This window comes from Suricata suricatta, chromosome 1 (assembly GCF_006229205.1).
Source record: "Suricata suricatta isolate VVHF042 chromosome 1, meerkat_22Aug2017_6uvM2_HiC, whole genome shotgun sequence".
Classification (NCBI taxonomy): Eukaryota; Metazoa; Chordata; class Mammalia; order Carnivora; family Herpestidae; genus Suricata; species Suricata suricatta.
Window position 1 is genome coordinate 14,469,381 of NC_043700.1, and position 19,801 is coordinate 14,489,181.

Consider the following 19,801-nt stretch of genomic DNA (forward strand, 5'->3'; position numbering starts at 1 on the left):
AAACAAGGCGACTAAGTGTGGGCAGCTGTCGCCTCCGCCTTCTCCCACCAAACCCCCAGGGCTGGAGAATGATCATCTAGGCAGCCCATCTGCTCTGACCGCTCCTCGTCTCTGGAGGGCAAGGGTTGAGTCCTGACCTGACAGATTACTCTGCAAGGTAAGTGACTGAGGCTTCCCACCCCAGGCCTCATCCACCCCCAGCCTGCGCACTCCCAGGGACCCACAGGGATCAAGACTTGGTCGTCCCTTGTACACACTGTCTGACAAGGAAGCTGGCTGGCGCAGGGGTAAAAAGCGCATGGGCTGGGGCCGTAGCACACTGGAGGAACAACTATGTCAGAGAAAACAAACCATTAGATCAGAGATTCTAACAGAAGTCGGTAATAGATGACGCAGTAATTTGACATTAGCCCAATAAATATTCTCAAGAGGACATCAGCAACATAAGACATAAAAGAGCACCAAATAGAAATGTTAGAGAAACTCATGGCTAAATTACAGAACCCAGTAGCTGGGGTAAATGGCATAATGGATACATCACAGAACTAAGTAAGCAATTTCTAGTTTCAAGATTGAGGAAATCTAGAAAAACAAAGGAGAGGTAGAATAGAGCACAAAAATATATTTTGGAATTAAAAAAGAAGAACCTTAGATCTAAAAGTTCAGGCCCAATATAGTGAAATTTAAGACTACCAAAGATAAAATATTCTAAACACTTATAGAGAGAAAGAGCACAGCACATATAAATAAGACTTTGACAAACACCACATTTTCCAGACCAACACTAGATGCAAAAAAAGACAAAGGAATAGTACTCCAGAGTATTTAAGGAAATGATTTAGAACCTGGAATACCAAATCCAGCTAAATAGTCATTCAAGTTCAAAGTCATGACCAAAATAATCAGAAGGATTTAGAAATTTTACAACATAAAGAGCCACACCTAAAAGTATTAGATGAAGCACTTAACTAAGAGACATGTCCAAATTGTTACAAAAAATATATGAAATAAAGGTGATCAGATAAATACCTTTATTATCTTAAAAACAGACAAAAGAGAAAACATTTATCTTACCTCAGAATTAAAAATCTCTAGGTATATAAATATGACAGAGTTTGGGGTAGGGGAAGGGAGAGGTGACCAAGAGGTAAGAGTTTGCCAAATTTTAATCTTATTAGTGGAGTGTTAAAAATTCTATTTTTAACAAAAGTTAGGATTAAAAACCTCAAAAAGTAGGGGGAAAAATCTAAAAAATAACAATGTATCAACACATTCTTCCAAATGTATTGATAATTATAATAAATGTAAATGGATTAAAGTCAACAAATAGAGACACTGAATTTGAACTTTAATATTTCTTATATTAGGGTCAGACAAAAGCTATGTAAATCCTGGCAAATGCTAGCAAAAGGAATCCAGTGACACAATAGTAGTATCAGATAAACTAGATTTTAAGACCAAAAACCAAAAAAAAACATTTTTAGGAATGGAGAGGGTACTACAGAAGTATAAAATGTTTAATCTACAAGACAGAGCAATTTTAAACATGATGTCCTAACAAAATAGTCTCTAATATATAGAGCATAACTTGATAAAAAGAATGAGAAAAATATTGATTCTACAAGATCCCATAATTAGAGAATCTACATAAGCCCACTAATTAGATTTCCCACAGATTATATGCTAGGCCATGAAGAAAGCCTCAAAATTACAAAAAAATATCACCAGTCCATCAAATTTGACTACAACACATTTAAGATATAAGGTATATACAAAAATATTAAATAAAAGAGTCACATATTTGGGTGTACAAAAACATACTACTAAATAATTCACAGGATTAAAGGAAAAATTATAATGGAAATGTAAAAATACGTAAAACTACAGGATGATGAAAATACGATGTATCAAAAGTCGCAGGATGAGCACAAGTGGTATTTTAAGGACAATGTATGAGGTGCATATATCACAATATTAAAAGACTTACGTATACTCTAGGATGGTTTTCTCAAACGCAGACAAAACAACATCTAACTCCATGAGATCACTGGCTTTCTTTCCTTTTAGACACCGAATACGAACAAAGTCGGACATATCTAGAATATTAAGATAAGTCAATTCAGTATACTGATTGGCTCTAGGTCCAGGGTTCTGAAAGCCCAAAAACAAAAAAACTGTCCCACCAAATTGCCAAAAACGGCTACAGTTGAAGAGGTACATGAGGAGAGGCATGACTCACTTCTTCCTATCCCAGTACAGAGTCTCTCAGATCCTGTCTACACCATCATTCTAACTGCTGTTTCTTTGTTTCTACTGAAACAGCCTGAAGTATTGCAGACTCTTAACTACCTCGTTGTAGCTTTATTTAATAGTCTGTTGTTAGCCAACACTGCTGGGTAATAGAGCTCCTCTTTGGTAACTGTAATTTCTGGATTTGTATCTACATAATAGGCCACTTCTAGAACCCATAAAGATCACTGGGTGTGAGTTAGTCTTAGTAGTATACTGTTAAGACATTAAGTTCTGGGGGCGCCTGGGTGGCTCAGTCGGCTAAGCGTCTGGCTTCAGCTCAGGTCATGATCTCACGGTTTGTGGGTTCGAGCCCCGCGTCGGGCTCTGTGTGGACAGCTAGTAGCTCAGAGCCTGGAGCCTGCTTCAGATTCTGTGTCTCCCTCTCTCTCTGACCCTCCCCTGCTCGCACGCTCTCTCTCTGTCTCTCAAAAAAAAAGAAAAAGAAAAACACATTAAGTTCTGGTACATCTGTGGATGAAAGGCCATGCACTCATTAGGATGGGGCTGTAGAATACTTAAATACATGATCCCATTTTGGGTAAGAAAGTTCGATAAAAGGCTTGAAGAGTAGAGACCAAACAAAAAACATGGTGGCTCTTCTTGGGTTATGGGTGATTTTTATCTTCCTTTCCATGCTTTCCAAATTTTCTAAACATACAGGACTTCTCTTTTAAAGAACTGAAGGAGAGAGAGAAAAATGCTTTATTCCCCACTCATTTTTCAGTAAACTTTTATTTGAATCAATAAAAAAGCAGAAAATGGGTGAATCTCAGAAAACTTATGCAGAGTAGAGAAGGCCTGACAAAGGAGTGTAGGCTCCACCGCGTACGGAAAGACGCTCACTGTGTGATGAAAAACTAAGGGGGTAAGGCAGGTGTAACAATAAAATCTAAGTGTGTAAATATGTATCGTAAGGTTCTTTCACCTTTGTTGTAGGCTGAAAATTTTCATGATAGAGATTTAAAAAAATCAGTTACTACAAAGTCACATATTTTCAACTTTTTTTATATACTTACAGTTTACTATTTAAACAAAACATAGACTTTTTCAGTGAAATTCTTGAATGACTGACAAAGTGTAAAACACTATTCTGTACCTGAGTCTGTGGCTTCACTTCTTGATTTCTTCCTCTTGCCAGAAAACATCTTCTTTTTCTGAGTTTTCTACCAGAAAGAGGCAAAGATTTTTATTTAACAATTTTCCTTCTCTTAAAACATCAGTATTAGAGCCACAGTATTATCAAACACTCTCAACTGTAGCTATTACTCTCGTTTAGCTCGAAGTTGCTCATTACGTATACTAGTTAAATTAACATAAAGAGACATTGGAAAAATTAAACTGTCTCAAAATAAAAAATAAGTCAAAGTTTTAGTGGACTTTGAACAACGATCACCCTGGAGGAAGCTGAACTGTTCTGATTTGATTAACATCGTGTGGAAGTCAGCAGATTTCTCTCCAAGCCAGCCTGGAGCAGCGGCTTCTGAACTAGCGCTCTCGCCGCAACCGATCAGGGTCTGGGGGGCGGGGAGGTGACAGGATTCAGCACGCAGGGCTGGGGGACCCTGTGAACGCCCACTTCCCCGCCCACCGGTGCCAGGGGACACTTTGGACAGCAGCACAGCAAGCTAAATTCAAACAGAGCACGGAATCCCACTCTGCTAAGGCGGCAGGCCCCAGTCTAGAGCAGGCCAAGCACTTGGAACAGGAGCTCAGAAGGGAGCACGGGAAGTCCAGGCGAGTGTTCCCTGCAGTCCCAGTTCCCTGCAGTCCCAGAGTCCTCCACGCGAGAAGAGACTACATCGAGTTTACTAGAAAGTGGCCGGCATGGGATTCCAAACCTAACAGATAACAGGGGATAAGCCATTCGCGAGAGAATTACATGTAAAAAATGCAGGGATCTCATGAAACCCCATTGAAACCTATCTACCCAGTAGAGCTAGGAGGAAGACTGCAACTCTCGAAGGCTCCTCCAGAGCATGCAATCCTACACAGGGTGACGGCTAAGGGGCAAAAATGGATTCTTAGGGAGAGGATGCAAAAACAGATCTTAGGTATTATCATGGTCCATGACTCTAAAGGGCCCCAGTTCATAAACAGATACACATTATATTTTGGTATTAAATTTAATTGGGGGAGAGAGTGGTTAGGAGAGAAAGTGTCTTAAAAGGCTTTGTAGTCAGTGCTGGGAGCTGCACCGGCCTTGCCGGATGACAGGGTCACAGGAAGGAAATGGCAGACATTGCGCGGCTCCTGTCATGAGAGGCGGAAACTGGCATTTCCTTCTGTTACTACTGCTCATGTGAAATTAAGCCTGTTGCTATTGATTAGGCCTCACAATGTTCCAGATCAGACCGATATTCCCCACACAGATACCTCATGGGAAGAAGCATATTCCCACCTCTATAAAGAGGAAGTGAAACAAAGCCCTGCAGATGTTTGTCGAAAGGCTCTTCTAATGAGCCTCACAAACTTAAGACATGGATAATAAGGGGTTAAAGAACACAAGAATAATATTGACTCTGGCCCTGAGATAAAGAGCCTAACTTAGGAATAAGAAAACAAACAAGAGCCAGGCACAAGTCACTGCGCATACATATGCTAATCTGGTGCCCATTGTGAGGATGGGTAAGAGTAGTTACAACTTAAACTCCTATGCAAAGGCCGGCTCACCTAGGGCGCTTACGCCTTCAACATCAAAGAACAAGGTTGACAAATGGTGATACATTCTTCCCCTTGTGAGCCAAACAGAATGCCTGCTAGCCTTGTTTTTGCCTAAATCTTAGTGTTATTGTTATAAAATGTGTTTGCTACCTGCTTCTCACTGAAAACATTCTGCTATCTTCTTAGTTGTAAGATTTACTACCAGTTCAAACAAATGTGTATGTTATCTGCTTTTCACTGAGAATATCCTGTTATCTTATTATGTTATGAGGTAAGTTACCTCATTGTAATTAGAATATCACTGAGAATATCCTGTTATCTTATTATGTTATGAGGTAAGTTACCTCATTGTAATTAGAATAGTTCTGAAAAAATGCCTCTGTAAAACCTGTTTCTGCACCCTTTTTAAAGCATCTTTATCACTGAGAATTATTTGTAAAAATTCTTTTTGATGTCATGTTAACACTTAAGTCTATAAACAAAGGCCCAAAACCTGGCAAGAGAGAGATACCAGAGAGCTGCCAGAAAGATGCCAGAGAGAGAGATGATACCAGGCTGGTGACCAAGAATGAAAGAAACTGTGTGGATTTTTCGCCACAGCCGCTGCCACCTTCAGGGGACCCTGGACCAGCTGGAGCGGGCCTCGGCAAGTCAGGACAATAACGAAAAGGATTGAGAAGCACTCCCCTAGAGTAAAGCCTAGTCTGGACCCACCGTCACAAAGCCCAATGTCTGACCAGATTCACAGGCTCTCGGCAGAACTGGAAGAGGATCCCCAATGATCTGGGTAACTCCTTCCCCTCAGGTGTGGGGGCTCCTGCGAACAGGATGGAGAGCTGCTCCCTCGATCAGGTCACCTTACAGAAGACCCCGCTGCAGCTGACTGGAGAAATCCTCTGGCTCTGAAGATGGTGGCCGCCATACTGTGAGAGCAGCGTCACTAAGACCTAAGGGGGGCTCCCAGCTTCACCCCCGGAGAAACCAAGAACCTCAGGCCTACGAAGGCAAGGACTCAAATTCCAACAATCGGAATGATCTTAGATGACGACTAGGAGCCCCGGATGAGATTTCTGTCCTGGAGGGCCTAATCATTCTGCAATATATAATTTATCAAATCAGTATCTTAAACTTCCACAATGGTATATCTCAACAAAACTAGAAAAAAAAAAAAGACAAAAACACGTTGTAAAAAAATGTATGAAGAGATGTACCATGCAAAGTGAGCTATGGTTATGTTAACATCAAATACTATGTATTTCAAGACAAAAAATATAAGAAATTACATGGAAATATTTCATAATGATAACAGAGGCCGTTCATCAAGAACACATAACGTTAAGTAAGCATGCAATTAAAAACATAGCTTCTGTATTTTAGATAATAGTTTACACCAAGGTTAATTTCCTGGTTTTAATCACTGTCCTTTGGATATGTAAATTGTAAGACTTAGATTAAGATGGGTAAAAAATGTGTGGACACCTGGGTGGCTCAGTCGGTTAAGTGTCCGACTTTGGCTCAGGTCATGATCTCATGGTTCGTAGGTTTAAGCCCCGTGTCAGGCTCTGTGCTGACAGCTCAGAGCCTGGAGCCTGCTTCAGATTCTGTGTCTCCCTCTCTCTCTGCCCCTCCCCTGCTTGCGCTGTCTCTCTCTGTCTCTCAAAAATAAATAAAAAATTAAAAAAAATTTTTTTTAATGTGTGGACACTTCCCGAACTATGTGTTAAGTCTAAAATTGACAAAGAACAAAGCTACAATATTCACAAACCAAACCTTCAGAGAACTAACAAGAATCCACAACACTGGATGTTAACAAACACCTAAGACATCTCCTCTGTAATCAAGCAGACGACTCCCGCACCATAAAAAGACTCAAAGCAGACATAACATCCGAACACATGGCCATCAGCCTGGCCCGAGAGAACATTCACAGAATCCCTCCAACAACTGCCACCGCCCATCCACAGGGGAGGGTCACCAAGACCACGAGTAAGAGGCGGGCCCACACGAATACGCCTCTGCCGGTGTAAAAAGGGGACGCGGAGCGGAAACAGAACGCTTTGTTTACTGGAGAAGGACACTCTGGAAGAAACCAGCTGAAGCGTTCGCTGTGTGTGATCAGCGGGGAGGAAGTGGAACGCGGAGGACAAGGCGGAGGAGTGCACTGTACTTAAAATTCTGCTTGAACGTGAGAAAGAATTATTCAAAACATTAAGCCAAATGAATAAAATGCCATATTAAGAGCTTGTCCCAAAGACAGGATGTCACGAATTTAAAACAGAGCGCTTAGGCCCCAGAAATCTTCCCTGAGCCATGTTTTCTCTGGAATGACTGAGGGTGTGCACAAAGGTTTAGCTAGGAAGAAACTCATGGAAGCTCTGAACGGTTTTTTAAATGTCAACCATTCTTTCGTGAGAGATTAAACTATGGCACACTCATGAAGGAAGCGTGCCCTCGTGAAAACGGTATCGCACCACACCAAGTGACAGGACGGTCTCACTGGGGTGAGGAAAGCTACGCGAAGGGACTAAGGAGCACAGATCAAAAAGCAAGCTGGCTCCTTTAGGGGGATGAAGTCGTGGGGTGATTTCATCTTCCCTTCTCTATCTTCTGAATTTTTAAAAAAGTTTTAATGTTTTATTTATTTTTGAGAGAGGGAGGGAGAGAGAGAGAGAGGAAGGGGCAGAGAGAGAGAGGGAGATACAGAACCAGAAGCAGGCTCCAGGCTGTCAGTACAGAGCCTGACACGTGGCTTGAACTCACGAAGGTGAGATCATGACCTGAGCCAAAGTCGGATGCTTAACCGACTGAGCCACCCAGGTGCCCCAACATTCTGAATTTTCTAAAATAAACATTTTTATACCAAAAACATATAACTTACCTTTTTAAAGAATCAAAGGAAAGAGAGGAAATGCTTTAGTTCCCTCCTAAACATTTTTCAAACTTTTGTTTACCCCCCTCTCCCAGGGGGATGGCAGACATGCCCCTTACCAACTGATGTTCTGTCGCCAGGGTCTCTTTCTCAGCAGCAGACGTGGCACGAGGGGGTCCTGTTCCTGTACGAGTGACGGACTCAGCCGGGTTCTCTGGAAGCTCCGAAGACACACGTGGCAGGCCTGGGCCAGGCTCCCGGTGCTGTGCACTCACCTCCTCTGCTGGCTTAACTTTCCTTCTTATATCGCCTTCTTCGGCGCTTTCAGATTCACTGCTAATGGGCTTGACTCTTCTTGCTGGCTGTGTGGAGAAATCAGCATCGCTGGCTCAGAAACCGCAAATGCTTACCATTCTTCCTGTAACAGTGCATAGCCTCAAAGCGGACACTTCTCGCGTCCCACCTTCAGGCTTAACAGAACAGGAAGAGGGCAACAAAATTAGTGGGGAGGCGGTGCAACCCAGATTCAAGGGCTCCAAGCAAACACTCCTCAAGTTCACTCTGGTTCTGAAGATCACGATCTAAACTCATTGCACGAAAGCAATAAAACCAGACAAGGTACAGGACGATTTAGGACCTAGGTAATGAAAAGCACTTAAAATATAAAAATACATTTCCCTTTTTGTTTTCAAAGTATCTTCTGAAACGTAGTATTCTTTCTCTATGTAAAATGTGCACATTTTCTCTACTTGTATCCAGCTGAAATAGCATATGGAATATGCTGGAAGACAGAAGAGCGAGCACTCCTACACACCTTCTTTACAGTCGTGTCTACAGGCGTGTCTTCACTCGCTTCAATTTCAGAGGTGTCTGACCTGTGCGAAAGAATAAACCATCAAAATCTTGACTCACTTCACTTGTACTTGCATGCTGTGTATAAGCTGCTCATCCAATATGAAAACAAGCTCAAAGTAAGGAGATTTCTCACGAGTCCCAGATTTACAGGTCATCTCCCGCTTCCAACTCCCAGGGCACACCAGCTCCTTGGAGGCCAAGTTAACCGTCCTGTGACTGCACCACCTTGTGGTCACGTCTGAGAAATGCACCTTCCCCCGTGTTCCCGCTCCCAGGTAGGTGGGCCATCGTCTGAACTAAAAGGTAACCACAGACACTACACCTATCATTAGGGGCTATAAAAAGGAATACCATTTTTTTCTTTAAAAAGTAAAAAAGTAATCCTAAATTTCTGATGAGAGAGTTCATTTCTTCATTCAATACAACATTCATTTAACAGCAACTTCAAAATGCAAAGTGCAGTGAATAAAATTACTTTAAAAATGAGAGCCTTCAGGGATGCCTGGGTGGCTCAGTGGGTTAAGTGTCCAACTTTGGCTCAGGTCTTGACCTCACCACTGGTGAGTTCAAGCCCCACATAGGGCTCGGTGCTGACAGCTCAAAGCCTGAAAGAGGCTTTGCATTTTGTGTCTCCCTTGCTCTCTGCCCCTCCCCTGCTTGCACTCTGTCTCTCTCTCAAACATAAACAAACATTAAAAAACAATTTTTTTCAAAAAAATTTTTTAATGTTTTATTTATTTTTGATACAGAGAGAGACAGAGCATGAGAGGGGGAGGGGCAGAGAGAGGAGGAGACACAGAACTGGAAGCAGGCTCCAGGCTCTGAGCTAGCTGTCAGCACAGAGCCTGATGCGGGACTCGAACCCAGGAACGTGAGATCTGACCTGAGCCGAAGTCGGACGCTTACCTGACTGAGCCACCCAGGTGCCCCTAAAAAACAATTTTTAAATGAGAACCTTAAGTTCACTGTCTGGTAGGAAGGCCAAAGACTGCACTAGGCCTGGCATTTCTGCCCACTACCGGGTTCCAGAACAAGCAGTCCCTCCTCCGGGGCTCCCAGGGGTTGTGGCCAGAACCGCAAGAGCTGCCCGGCAGTCTGAGTCCATCCTGCCCTGTCCCGACTCCTCCCTTTATGTTTCACAGAAAGGTCTGCTGATAAGCCTCTTCCGTTCTAATTCTGCCTCAGTGTACCTACCTGGCCTGGCACAGCGGCCTTCCACGCCCCACACACAGGCCACAGGGAGCCCCTCCAGGTGCTAGGCATGCCGGGGAGAGAGGATGGGCATTTCAGAAGGACGGTGCCAGAAGGCGGAGGGTGGGCAGCCGGTGGGAGAGTGCAATCCCGGAGCCAAGGGCAGCGGGCAGGGCTCACGCCGTGGCGGGGGAGGAAAACGCGGGCCCTCTGGGTCATCACAGGCCAGACAAATAGCACTGGTCAGAGACAAAAGACACCGGGGATGATGCCCAGGTGACAGCAAGGCCGTTATTCTAGAGAACACGGAAGGAGCTTGTTGATATTGGGTGAAAGAGGAAAGGACAGAGGGTTTGGCCTTCGTGGAATCCACGGTGCCTGAGGGCATCTAGAGACATCCTGCCCAACTGCGGGTGCGGCACGCCCTGGAGAGAGGTGGCGCCGGCCAGACGAGGGGAGCGGTGGCATCTGGGTAGCGAAGGCCACGATGGCACAGCTGGGGCAGGTGGAAGGAGAGAGCTCAGGGCAGCCTCACCCCTGCACACGGGTGAGAGAGGAAGGGATCAAGGAACCACATCCCGGGTACGAGACCCCAGGGATAGCAGGTGCTGACGCCTCAAGTCCTGGGAGCTGCTGCCCTCTCTGCAGCGCCTCCCTGCTGCCTCGACTCCCCTTTGTGTCCCAAATACTTCATTTTGGGGGAGCTTATCACACCATCAAAACCAAGATCACCAAGGACATCCGTATGGTTAAACACGACACGCGTGTCGATCCTTACGTCACCTGCTGCTCGGCCGCACTCGAGCCTCCTGGCCACCCACCTGCACTCCCTCTGCTGCTCCTGCGAACGAGCTGTCCTGATTTTCTTCCTCTGCCCCCAGCCGCCTTTCCTCCCTCCCTCGCAAGCTCGCTCCTCTGCTGGGGACAGCAGGGGGGCTTTCGAGAGGGCGCCCTGTCCTGGCCTGCTCGCAGGCAGCCTCCCCTGCGCGGCCTCACTCGCCCACAGCCCCACACCCCGCTGCCGAGAGGCCAACGACGTCAGCTCGATGTCCAGCTTAGCCCTCTCCTCTGAGTGCCAGACCCAAGAACACAGCTTGTACTCTGCCGCGTCTACACCAAAGTCATGACGGCCTCAGGATGACCCTGGTCACTCCACCTTGTGGGACTAAGCCCTACTCAGTCAATGGCACAGTCATCGACCCATGTGCACTAACCAGAAAGCCAGCAGTCTGCCGGCGACTCTTCCCCGCCCTCCCGGAGCCAACCCGCCACCAAGCCCCTGGCTGACTTTCTATTGCTTGAGCTCAATCACTCTCTCCCTGTGTGATAATGACCCAGTCCCGCTGGCCCTGGGCTACTGAAACACCTCCAAACTAGTCTCTCCAGTCCACGCCTGCCTCTCTCAAATCCATTTTCCACACAGAGAGACCGTTTTTACAAGCAGACCTGGCCACGCCCCTCTTGCTTAAAAACGCTTTAAAGGCTGAGCTTAAGGACAAAACTCCTCACCAATTATGTAAAATGGGATTAGGTGTGGCCGGCAGTGGTAGAAAATAGACCCCCAAAATGGTTTAAACCAGACACTATTTGCCTCTCAATAAAACTGCAGATAATTCATGGAAATTCGGAAAGTCCCACTGGGGTCAGAGACCCAGATTCCTCCCACTTCACTGCTCCACCTGCTCAGTTCACCGCCTCGTGGTCCACGGTCCAGGGTCCGCGGTGCTCTCTCAAGCCTCAACTGTCACATCCATTCCACGGTAAGGAAGAAGGAGGGAGCAAAGGGCATCATCCTCCCTACAAAGACACGGACGGGAGCTGCTAACATTTAATCACGAAGACACCTCAGTGGCAGAAGCCAGCAGATGCAGTCTTCATTCTGACAGCCACCTGCTCAGCTAACATCCAACACCCGGTCACTGAGAAGAGGGGGAGGCGTGGGGCGGACGACAGCAATCCCTACCACCCCTGCCAGAGGGCGGACCGTCTCGCAGCGTGTTCCCCTCTTCAGTCCACATACTCTGAGTCACTCCAGCTCTTTTCAGTCCCAGAGACTCCCCCTGCTCTCTGCCACCACAGGGCCTTTGTGCCTACCATCCACCTCCATAGAATGTTCACTCCTCCTCCCCCCAGCCCCACAACCCAATTCCCACCACAGGGTCACACCCTTCCCCATGAGACTCAGCAGGGACCGATCCTTCATTAATATCTATTGCTCTAGGACAGCAAGGATTCTGTCCACTCTGAGTTACTACTGTAAACCAAGAGCCTAACACGGGCTTGGTGTGTGGGCAGAGCTCCGTGAACGCTGAGAAGATAGAAATAATAAACGCTTACATTTCAAAGTTTACTATGTACCAACCAGTTTTTAAGAGCTTAAGAGGGTAAATTCATCTTAAACAATCCTATGTCGTAGATTGTACTACTACATCACTTCCCGGATGAAGGAACTGAGAAGTTACAGGTCCGCCCGAGGCCCGGCACTTTAGAAGGGGCCTAACAAGGACCCGGACCAGCACCAGAGGTTGAGGGCCAGCTGGCCTGCCCAGGGCACTGCACTCCCGCCGCACAAACGAAGGCGGGATTCAAATATTCATGGGCCACCTACTGTGTGCCAGGTGGTGCTCTAGCACTGAGGAACAGCAGTGACCACAAGGTCTGCTTGTTAAGCTATTCCTACTGGGGAGGGACAATGAAATTAAAAAATGAGCATAAAATATTGGCTTGATAAGAGGCAAAAGCTAGGAGAAAAAAAATCAGAGTGAAGAAAATATACTGATGACAAAAGGTGATATTTTCTGTGAGGTGGTGGAGTGGACTGCTGTAAGGTGCCATCCAAAATCTAAATGGAAGCATGGGAACAAGACTAATCTGGGCCCCTGGGATGGTACATGCAAAGGCCCTGAGGTGGCACACAGTTAAGAATTTGATATTAAAACAATGCTAAGGAAAACAAGCCAGTTACAGAAGGACAAATAAATACTGTATTATTCCTCCTATAAGAGGTACTAAAATAGGCAAATTCATAGAATCGTTTTCTTGTTAAGCTGTTCCAAAAGAACAGGAAAGGAAGGAAAACTTCCAAGTCCATTCTATGGGGCCAGCATTATCCTGGTGCCCAAACCAGATACAATTGAGGAAGAATACCATGGGCCAATATCCAGGATGAAGACAGATGCGAAAATTCTCAACAAAAAACTAGCAAACCAAATCCAACAGCACATTAAAAAAAATCATTCACCACGATCAAGTGGGATTTATTTCTGGGCTGTAACAGTGGTTCAATATTCACAAAACAATGTGATGGAGAGAAACGGTAAAAACCACATGATTATTTCAAAAGATGCAGAGAAAGCATCTGACAAAGTACAACATCCATTCATGATAAAAACGCTCAACAAAATAGGTTTAGCGGGAACATCTCAGCATAAGAAAGGGCATATATGACAAACCCACAGCTAACAGACTCAGTGGTACAAAATTCAGCTATTCCGCTAAGATCAGGAACAAGACCACTTTTATTCAACATTGTAGTAGAAGTCCTGGCCACAGCAACCAGGCAGAAGAAATCCAAACTGGTAAGCAAGAAGTGACTATTTGCTGACATGATACTCTATATAAAACCCAAAAGATTCCACCAAAACATTGCTAGAACTGATAAACAGATTCAGTAAGTTTCAAGATACAAAAATAAACATACAGAAATCTGTTCCATCTCTATACACCAATAATGAAGCAGCAGAAAGAGAAATTAAGGAATAAATCCTATTTACAACTGCACCCAAAACAATAAGACACCTAGGAATGAATCTAACCATAGAGGTGAAAGACCTGTACTCTGAAAACTATAAAAACACTGATGAAAGACACTGAAGATGACACAAAGAGATGGAAAAACATTCCATGTTCATGGATTAGAAGAACAAATATTGTTAAAATGTCCATATTATCCAAAGAAATCTACACATTCAATGCAATCCCTATCAAAATACCAACAGCAATGTTCTTAATGTTTATTTATTTATTTCAAGAGCCTGCAAGCAGAGGATGGGCAGACAGAGAGGAAGAGAGAGAATCTCAAACAGGCTCCACATTGTCAGTGCAGAGCCCAATGTGGGGCTTGATCCCATGAACCGTGAGATTATGACCTGAGCCAAAATCAAGAGTTAGATGCGTAATTAACTGAGCCACCCAGGTACCCCAACAATATTTTTCACAGAACTAGAACAAACAATTCTAAAACTTATATGTAACCTCAAAAGACCCCAAATAGCCAAGGCAGCCTTGAAAAAGCAAAGCAAAGCTTGGAGGCATCACAATTCTGGACTTCAAGTTATATTACAAAGCTGTCATACTTAATATGCCAGTATGGTACCGGCACGGCACAGATCACTAGAACAGAACAGAACAGAAAACCCAGAAATAAACCCACAACTATATGGTCAATAAATCTTTGACGAAGCAGGAAAGAATATCTAATGGGAAAAGAACAGTCTCTTCAACAAATGGTGCTGGGAAAACTGGACCACTTCCTTACACATACACAAAAATAAATTCAAAATGGATGAAAGCCCTAAATGTGAGACCTGAAACCATAAAAATTAGAAGAGAACACAGGGAGTAACTTCTTTGACATTAGCTGTAGTGACATTTTTAGATACGTCTCCCAAGACATGGAAACCAAAAGCAAAAATAAACTCTTGAGTCTTCATCATAAAAGGTTCTGCATGGCAAAGGGAAAAAAAAATCAACAAAACTAAAAAGCAACTTACAGAATGGGAGAGTTTTGCAAGTAACATATCTGGAAAACGGGTTAGTATCCAAGATACATAAAGAACTTACAAAATTTAGCATTAAAAAAACAATTCAATTAAACCACGGGCAGAAGACATGAATAGACACTTCTCCAAAAAGGCATCCAGATGTATAACAGACACATGAAAAGATGATCATCACTTATCCTCAGGGAAATGCAAATCAAAACTGTAATGAGCCATCCGCTCACACGGGTCAGAAAGGCCGGAATCGACAGCATGAGAAACAACGGGTGTTGAGAGCACGTGGAGAAAAAGGACCCCTTGTGCACCGCTGGTGGGAACGCGAACCGGTGCGGCCGCCGTGGAAGACAGTACAGGGGCTCCTCGAAAAGTTAAAAATAGAACTATCCTATGATCCAGCGATTACACTACAGAGTTTTCACACGAAGAATACAAAAACCCGAATTCAAAGAGACACATGCACCCCTAGGTTAACAGCAGCATTACTTACACTAGCCAAGTGTTTGTTCAACAATTTATGAACGGATCAAGAAGAGATGGAACATATATATAATGGAGTAGGACTCAGCCATAGAAAGAATGAAATTCTGCCATTCGTAACGACATGGATGGAGCCTGAGACCATGATGCTAGGCAAAGTGAGTCCGTCAGAGAAAGACAAATACCACATGACATATGCAGAAACAAAACAAAGGAGCAAAGGGGTTTCAAAAGAGAGAGACGGGGGCCAACGAGGGAACCGAATCCTAGCTGTGGAGAACAGAGGACCGTTACCAGAGAGGAGGGCGGGAAACAAGTGAGGGGATGAAGCAGGGCACCGCGAGGAGAACCAGGGGTGCGAACTAGAATAAAAACGTAAAACCCTCCCTCTCCCTCCGTGTGTTTACCCCCAAGCTAAACCGGCTTCACAAGCAGGCTTCCTGGGGTAATCAGCCAACCGTCAACTATCATGACTTTTGTTTTTTTAATTAAATTGGACTTTCTCATAAGTGAGGTTGAATGGACATACATATATATCAGTTTGGGGTGTCCGACATGATGACTTCATACTTGCGTACGTGGAAAATGATCTCCACAGTAAGTCTGGTTACCAGCGGTCACTAAACAGAGCGACAAAAAGAGGTTTTTTTGGTGACCACTGCCAAGGTCGACTCTCAGCAGCTCTCACACAGCACAGCATCACCCCTACGGCCACGCGGCAATCACACCCCGTGACGGTCTTCTTGGACTGGAACACCGGGCCTATAATTAGTGGTTGTAAGTAATGTTAATTCTTGAAAACAAGTTTCTTTGTACCGGATCTCTAATTGTCTCCAAAGATCTTTAAAAAGCTTAGTTTTCTAAGTCTACCTTCGAGGGCTTCTCGGAAAGCTTAACAAGCACAAAGACTGCGTGCAGCGTGAGCTCACCTTTCCTCCACTTGTCTTCCTCGCCGAGCTGAAGGCACAGGGGAGCCGCAGCGGCTGGAGACCTCTTCCTCCTCGGCGTAGATAGCCGTGCTGTGTAACGGAGGGTCTGCGGAAGACGGGGTTTTGCCAGTACAACTTTACAAGTCTGGCAGCTTGGGGAGTGTTGCAGTTTGTTCCTTTCCAATAGCGATCTCTGGTTTTTGTTTTTTATGTTTTATTTACTTTTGAGAGAGAGAGAGACAGAGACAGCATGAGCAGGGGAGGGGCAGAGAGAGAGGGAGACACGGAATCCGAAGCAGGCTCCAGGCTCTGAGCTGTCAGCACAGAGCCCAACGCAGGGCTCAAACCCACGAACTGTGAGATCATGGCCTGAGCCAAAGTCGGACACTTGACTGAGCCACCCAGGCGCCCCACGATCTCCGTTTTAATGGCTGCCGATGACACAGGCTACTTCCTTCCCGAATGTTCTTGAGCCCACTCCTCGACAACGAGCAGTTTAAACCATTCCACCCGTAAGCACATGGACATTTTTCAGTTATAACCTGTATTGCCGTATTTGCATGCTCTGCAGACATTTTTCAAGGGTATCAAAGAAATCTGAACAAGAAGCCTGACGTTCTCTGTCCTCACCTGAGTGCATCCCAGCCCTACTTGGGAGACATTAATGATCACCTCCCGGCTTAGAGTGCTTGGCCCACGGGGGCTCGAGAACCTCGTCGAGTACCTAGCTGGGAGGAGGGGGCCTCTGGGGAAGGATTCCAGTCTTTTCCCCCTCCTCTCCCCCGGCACTGTTTGAGCCTTTCACGAGCACGAGGAGATAACTTCGGCAAGCAAGAAAATGAAAGGGAGGGAGACCAAATGGCCTTGGTGGAAAGGCAAAGAGGACTCAAGGGGGGTGGTGGGGGGAAGAGAACACTCCTACCTGCTCAGGGAAAAAGAGAGACCTCGGCACACGGGGCTGGGGCTGGGCTGGGCTGGTGGCAGGGAGGGGGCCAGGAGTGGGAGAGTTGAACTGCTGCAGGGAGAGAGCGGGGTGCTCGGTAAGAGTCAAGCTACCATTTCTCGGTGTTGAAATTTGAGCAGGGCGGCCGCAGCGGAAGCACGGTGCTGTGCATTTACACGGCGTGGGTTCAAATAGTTGCTTACGCAGTGAGCACATCCATGCACAAGTTTTACGTTAGTGATATACTGTGTTGCCCTCAACGAGGCACAGGGATTTATTTACTACCGCCAGTATCAAAGAATAAAAGAGAAATAAATCTGAATTTCTGAATTTCAATCCTGAAGCTCCCCATGTGACCATATGGACTCCGAAGAAGTGAAAGCAGCTCCGGAGGTGTCTGAACACCCGCGTTTAGGTGGCGTCATTCACGAGTCAGACGGCAGAAGCAGCCCCAGGGTCCACGGCCAGATGGACGGACGTACACACAGGATGGAATATTACGGTTTCAGAAGGAAATCTGGACACACGCTACAACGTGGGGGGACTTTGAAGACATAATGCTAAGTGGAAAAAATGACACACAAGGAAAAATCCTGTCTGACTCCTCTCAAAGGCAGTGCCTGGAGGAGCCAAATGGATAGAAACAAAGTTGGGCTGGGAGGTGTGGAGACTGAGAAGTTGCAGTTTAATGGGCACCAACTCTCAGTTAGGGCAAGAGGAAGGTTCTGGGGCGGGGGGATGGGGATGATAGCCGACAACAACAGGAGTGTGCCGAAGCCATGGAAACGTCTGGAGCACCTGGGTGGCTCAGGCGGTTAAGTGGCCGATTTCAGCTCAGGCCCTGATCTCACGGTTTGTGAGTTCAACTCCCACACCAGACTCTGTGCTGACCGCTTAGAGCCTGGAGCCTGCTTCAGATTCTGTGTGTCCCTCTCTCTCCCTGTTCCTTCTCCCAGCTTGTGCTCTCTCTCAAAAATAAACATTAAAAAAGAAAAATATAAAATAAAAACCAAAATGGTCAAAGTGGCAAATTTTATGGTGTGTATATTCTACCACACAAACACAATGAGATGCCACCTCACACGCATGGCCAGAATCAAAGTCGGATGATAACAAAAGTGGGGACTGGGGCACCTGGGAGGTTCAGTTGGTTAAGCGTCCAACTTCAGCTCAGGTCATGATCTCGAGGTTTGTGAGTTCGAGCCCTGCGTCAGGCATTGTGCTGACAGCTCAGAGCCTGGAGCTGCTCCGGATTCTGTGTCTCCTTCTCTCTCCACCCCTCCCCCATTCCTGCTCTGTCTCTGTCTTTCAAAAATAAATAAATGTAAAAAAAAAAAAAAAAAAGGTTAGGAGGAATTACCCCGGCACCTCACCATCTCACCCTTGGGTGTGCAGCCAAGAGAAACGAAAGCACTGGTCCGTCCGAAACCCTGTATATGAATGTTGAGAGCAGGGTAACCCCCATTGGCCAAAGAGTGGACACAACCCAAATGTACATCAACTGATGAACAGAAAACAGAATGAGGTCTATTCGAACAATGCATTATGGAGCTACAGCATTTCTTAGAATGACGTTTGACACTTGCTACAACACACAGGAGCTGTGAAAATACTCTGCTAGATGGAAGAAGCCAGTCACAGATGAAGGCGGTGTAGGAATCCACTTACAGGAAGAGGCACACCAGTAAGGGCGGGGGGGGGGGGGGGGGGGGGGGGGGGGGGGGGGGGGGGGGGGGGGGGGGGGGGGGGGGGTCGGCGCAGGGCTGGGAGGAAGGAATGGGGGAGAGTGAATGCCACCAGGTACAGAGCTTCTTGCTGGGGTGACAAGATGTTCTGGAATAGACAGTGGTGATGGTTGTGCAGTTCTGGGACGACACTAAACCACCACTGAATCGTACACTTGAAAAGGAGGAATTTTTTGATAAGTGAATTATACATCTCAACCTAAAAAATTACATCGTTTCTTTTGGATTTAGATCTTTTACATTTTAATTTCCCTTAAATAAGTAAATTGAGCATTTTATTATTTGAAAGAGAGAGGGAGAGAGCAGGAGTGGAGAAGAGGAACAGAAGCGGGTACAGAGAGAAAGCGGGTACAGAGAGAAAGAGAGAGAATCTTAAGCAACCCAACCACAATCCTGGGATCACGACCTGAACCAAAGTCAAGAGTCGGACGCTCATCCAACTGAGCCACCCAGGCACCCCAGTAATTAAAACATTTTAGTCAGGTCATAACAAAAGATGTATTTTGGTAATGATTGCTTTTTATCTTATAAAACATATAATATCTTTTTAGTAACAAAAAATATTAGATACCAAATCAAAAATATGTGAGAAGGTACAGGTTTTTGAAATTCCCAAACTTATTCCAGCAAAAACATCTGATCACTGCTGGTCTAAAGGTGGGGGCACTTGGCACATTCTGCTCACTTAAAATAAATTTTTTTAAATGTTTTATTTTTGAGAGAGAGAGAGAGAGAGAGAGAGACAAAGAGAGCAGGGAAGGGTCAGAGAGAGAGAGAGACAAAGAATCCAAAGACAGGCTCCAGGCTCTGAGCTAAGTGTCAGCACAGAGTCCAACACGGGGCTCGAACCCACGAACTGTGAGATCATGACCTGAGCCAAAGTCAGGTGCTTAACCGACTGAGCCACCCAGGCGCCACCCCTCCAAAAATTTTTTTTAATGTTTATTTATTTTTGAGAGAGACAGAGACCTGGGGGGGGGGGGCGCAAATATGGGGGAGGGGCAGAGACAGAGGGAGACACAGAATCCAAAGCAGCCTCCAGGCTCTGAGCTGTCAGC

The 19,801-nt window shown here is 45.5% G+C and overlaps 1 protein-coding gene across 1 annotated transcript in view; it reads right to left on the reverse strand.

Moving 5' to 3' along the window:
* The window catches only part of CENPU (centromere protein U), a 37,821-nt gene that overhangs the window by 13,694 nt on the left and 4,326 nt on the right, over positions 1-19,801 (reverse strand). The window contains exons 4-8 of the mRNA XM_029934504.1: positions 16,056-16,161; positions 8,637-8,697; positions 7,942-8,184; positions 3,389-3,455; positions 1,988-2,096 (exon numbers count right to left, since the gene is read on the reverse strand). Of these exons, the coding sequence (XP_029790364.1) occupies positions 1,988-2,096; positions 3,389-3,455; positions 7,942-8,184; positions 8,637-8,697; positions 16,056-16,161 (586 nt within the window). The remainder of the gene's footprint in view (positions 1-1,987; positions 2,097-3,388; positions 3,456-7,941; positions 8,185-8,636; positions 8,698-16,055; positions 16,162-19,801) is intronic.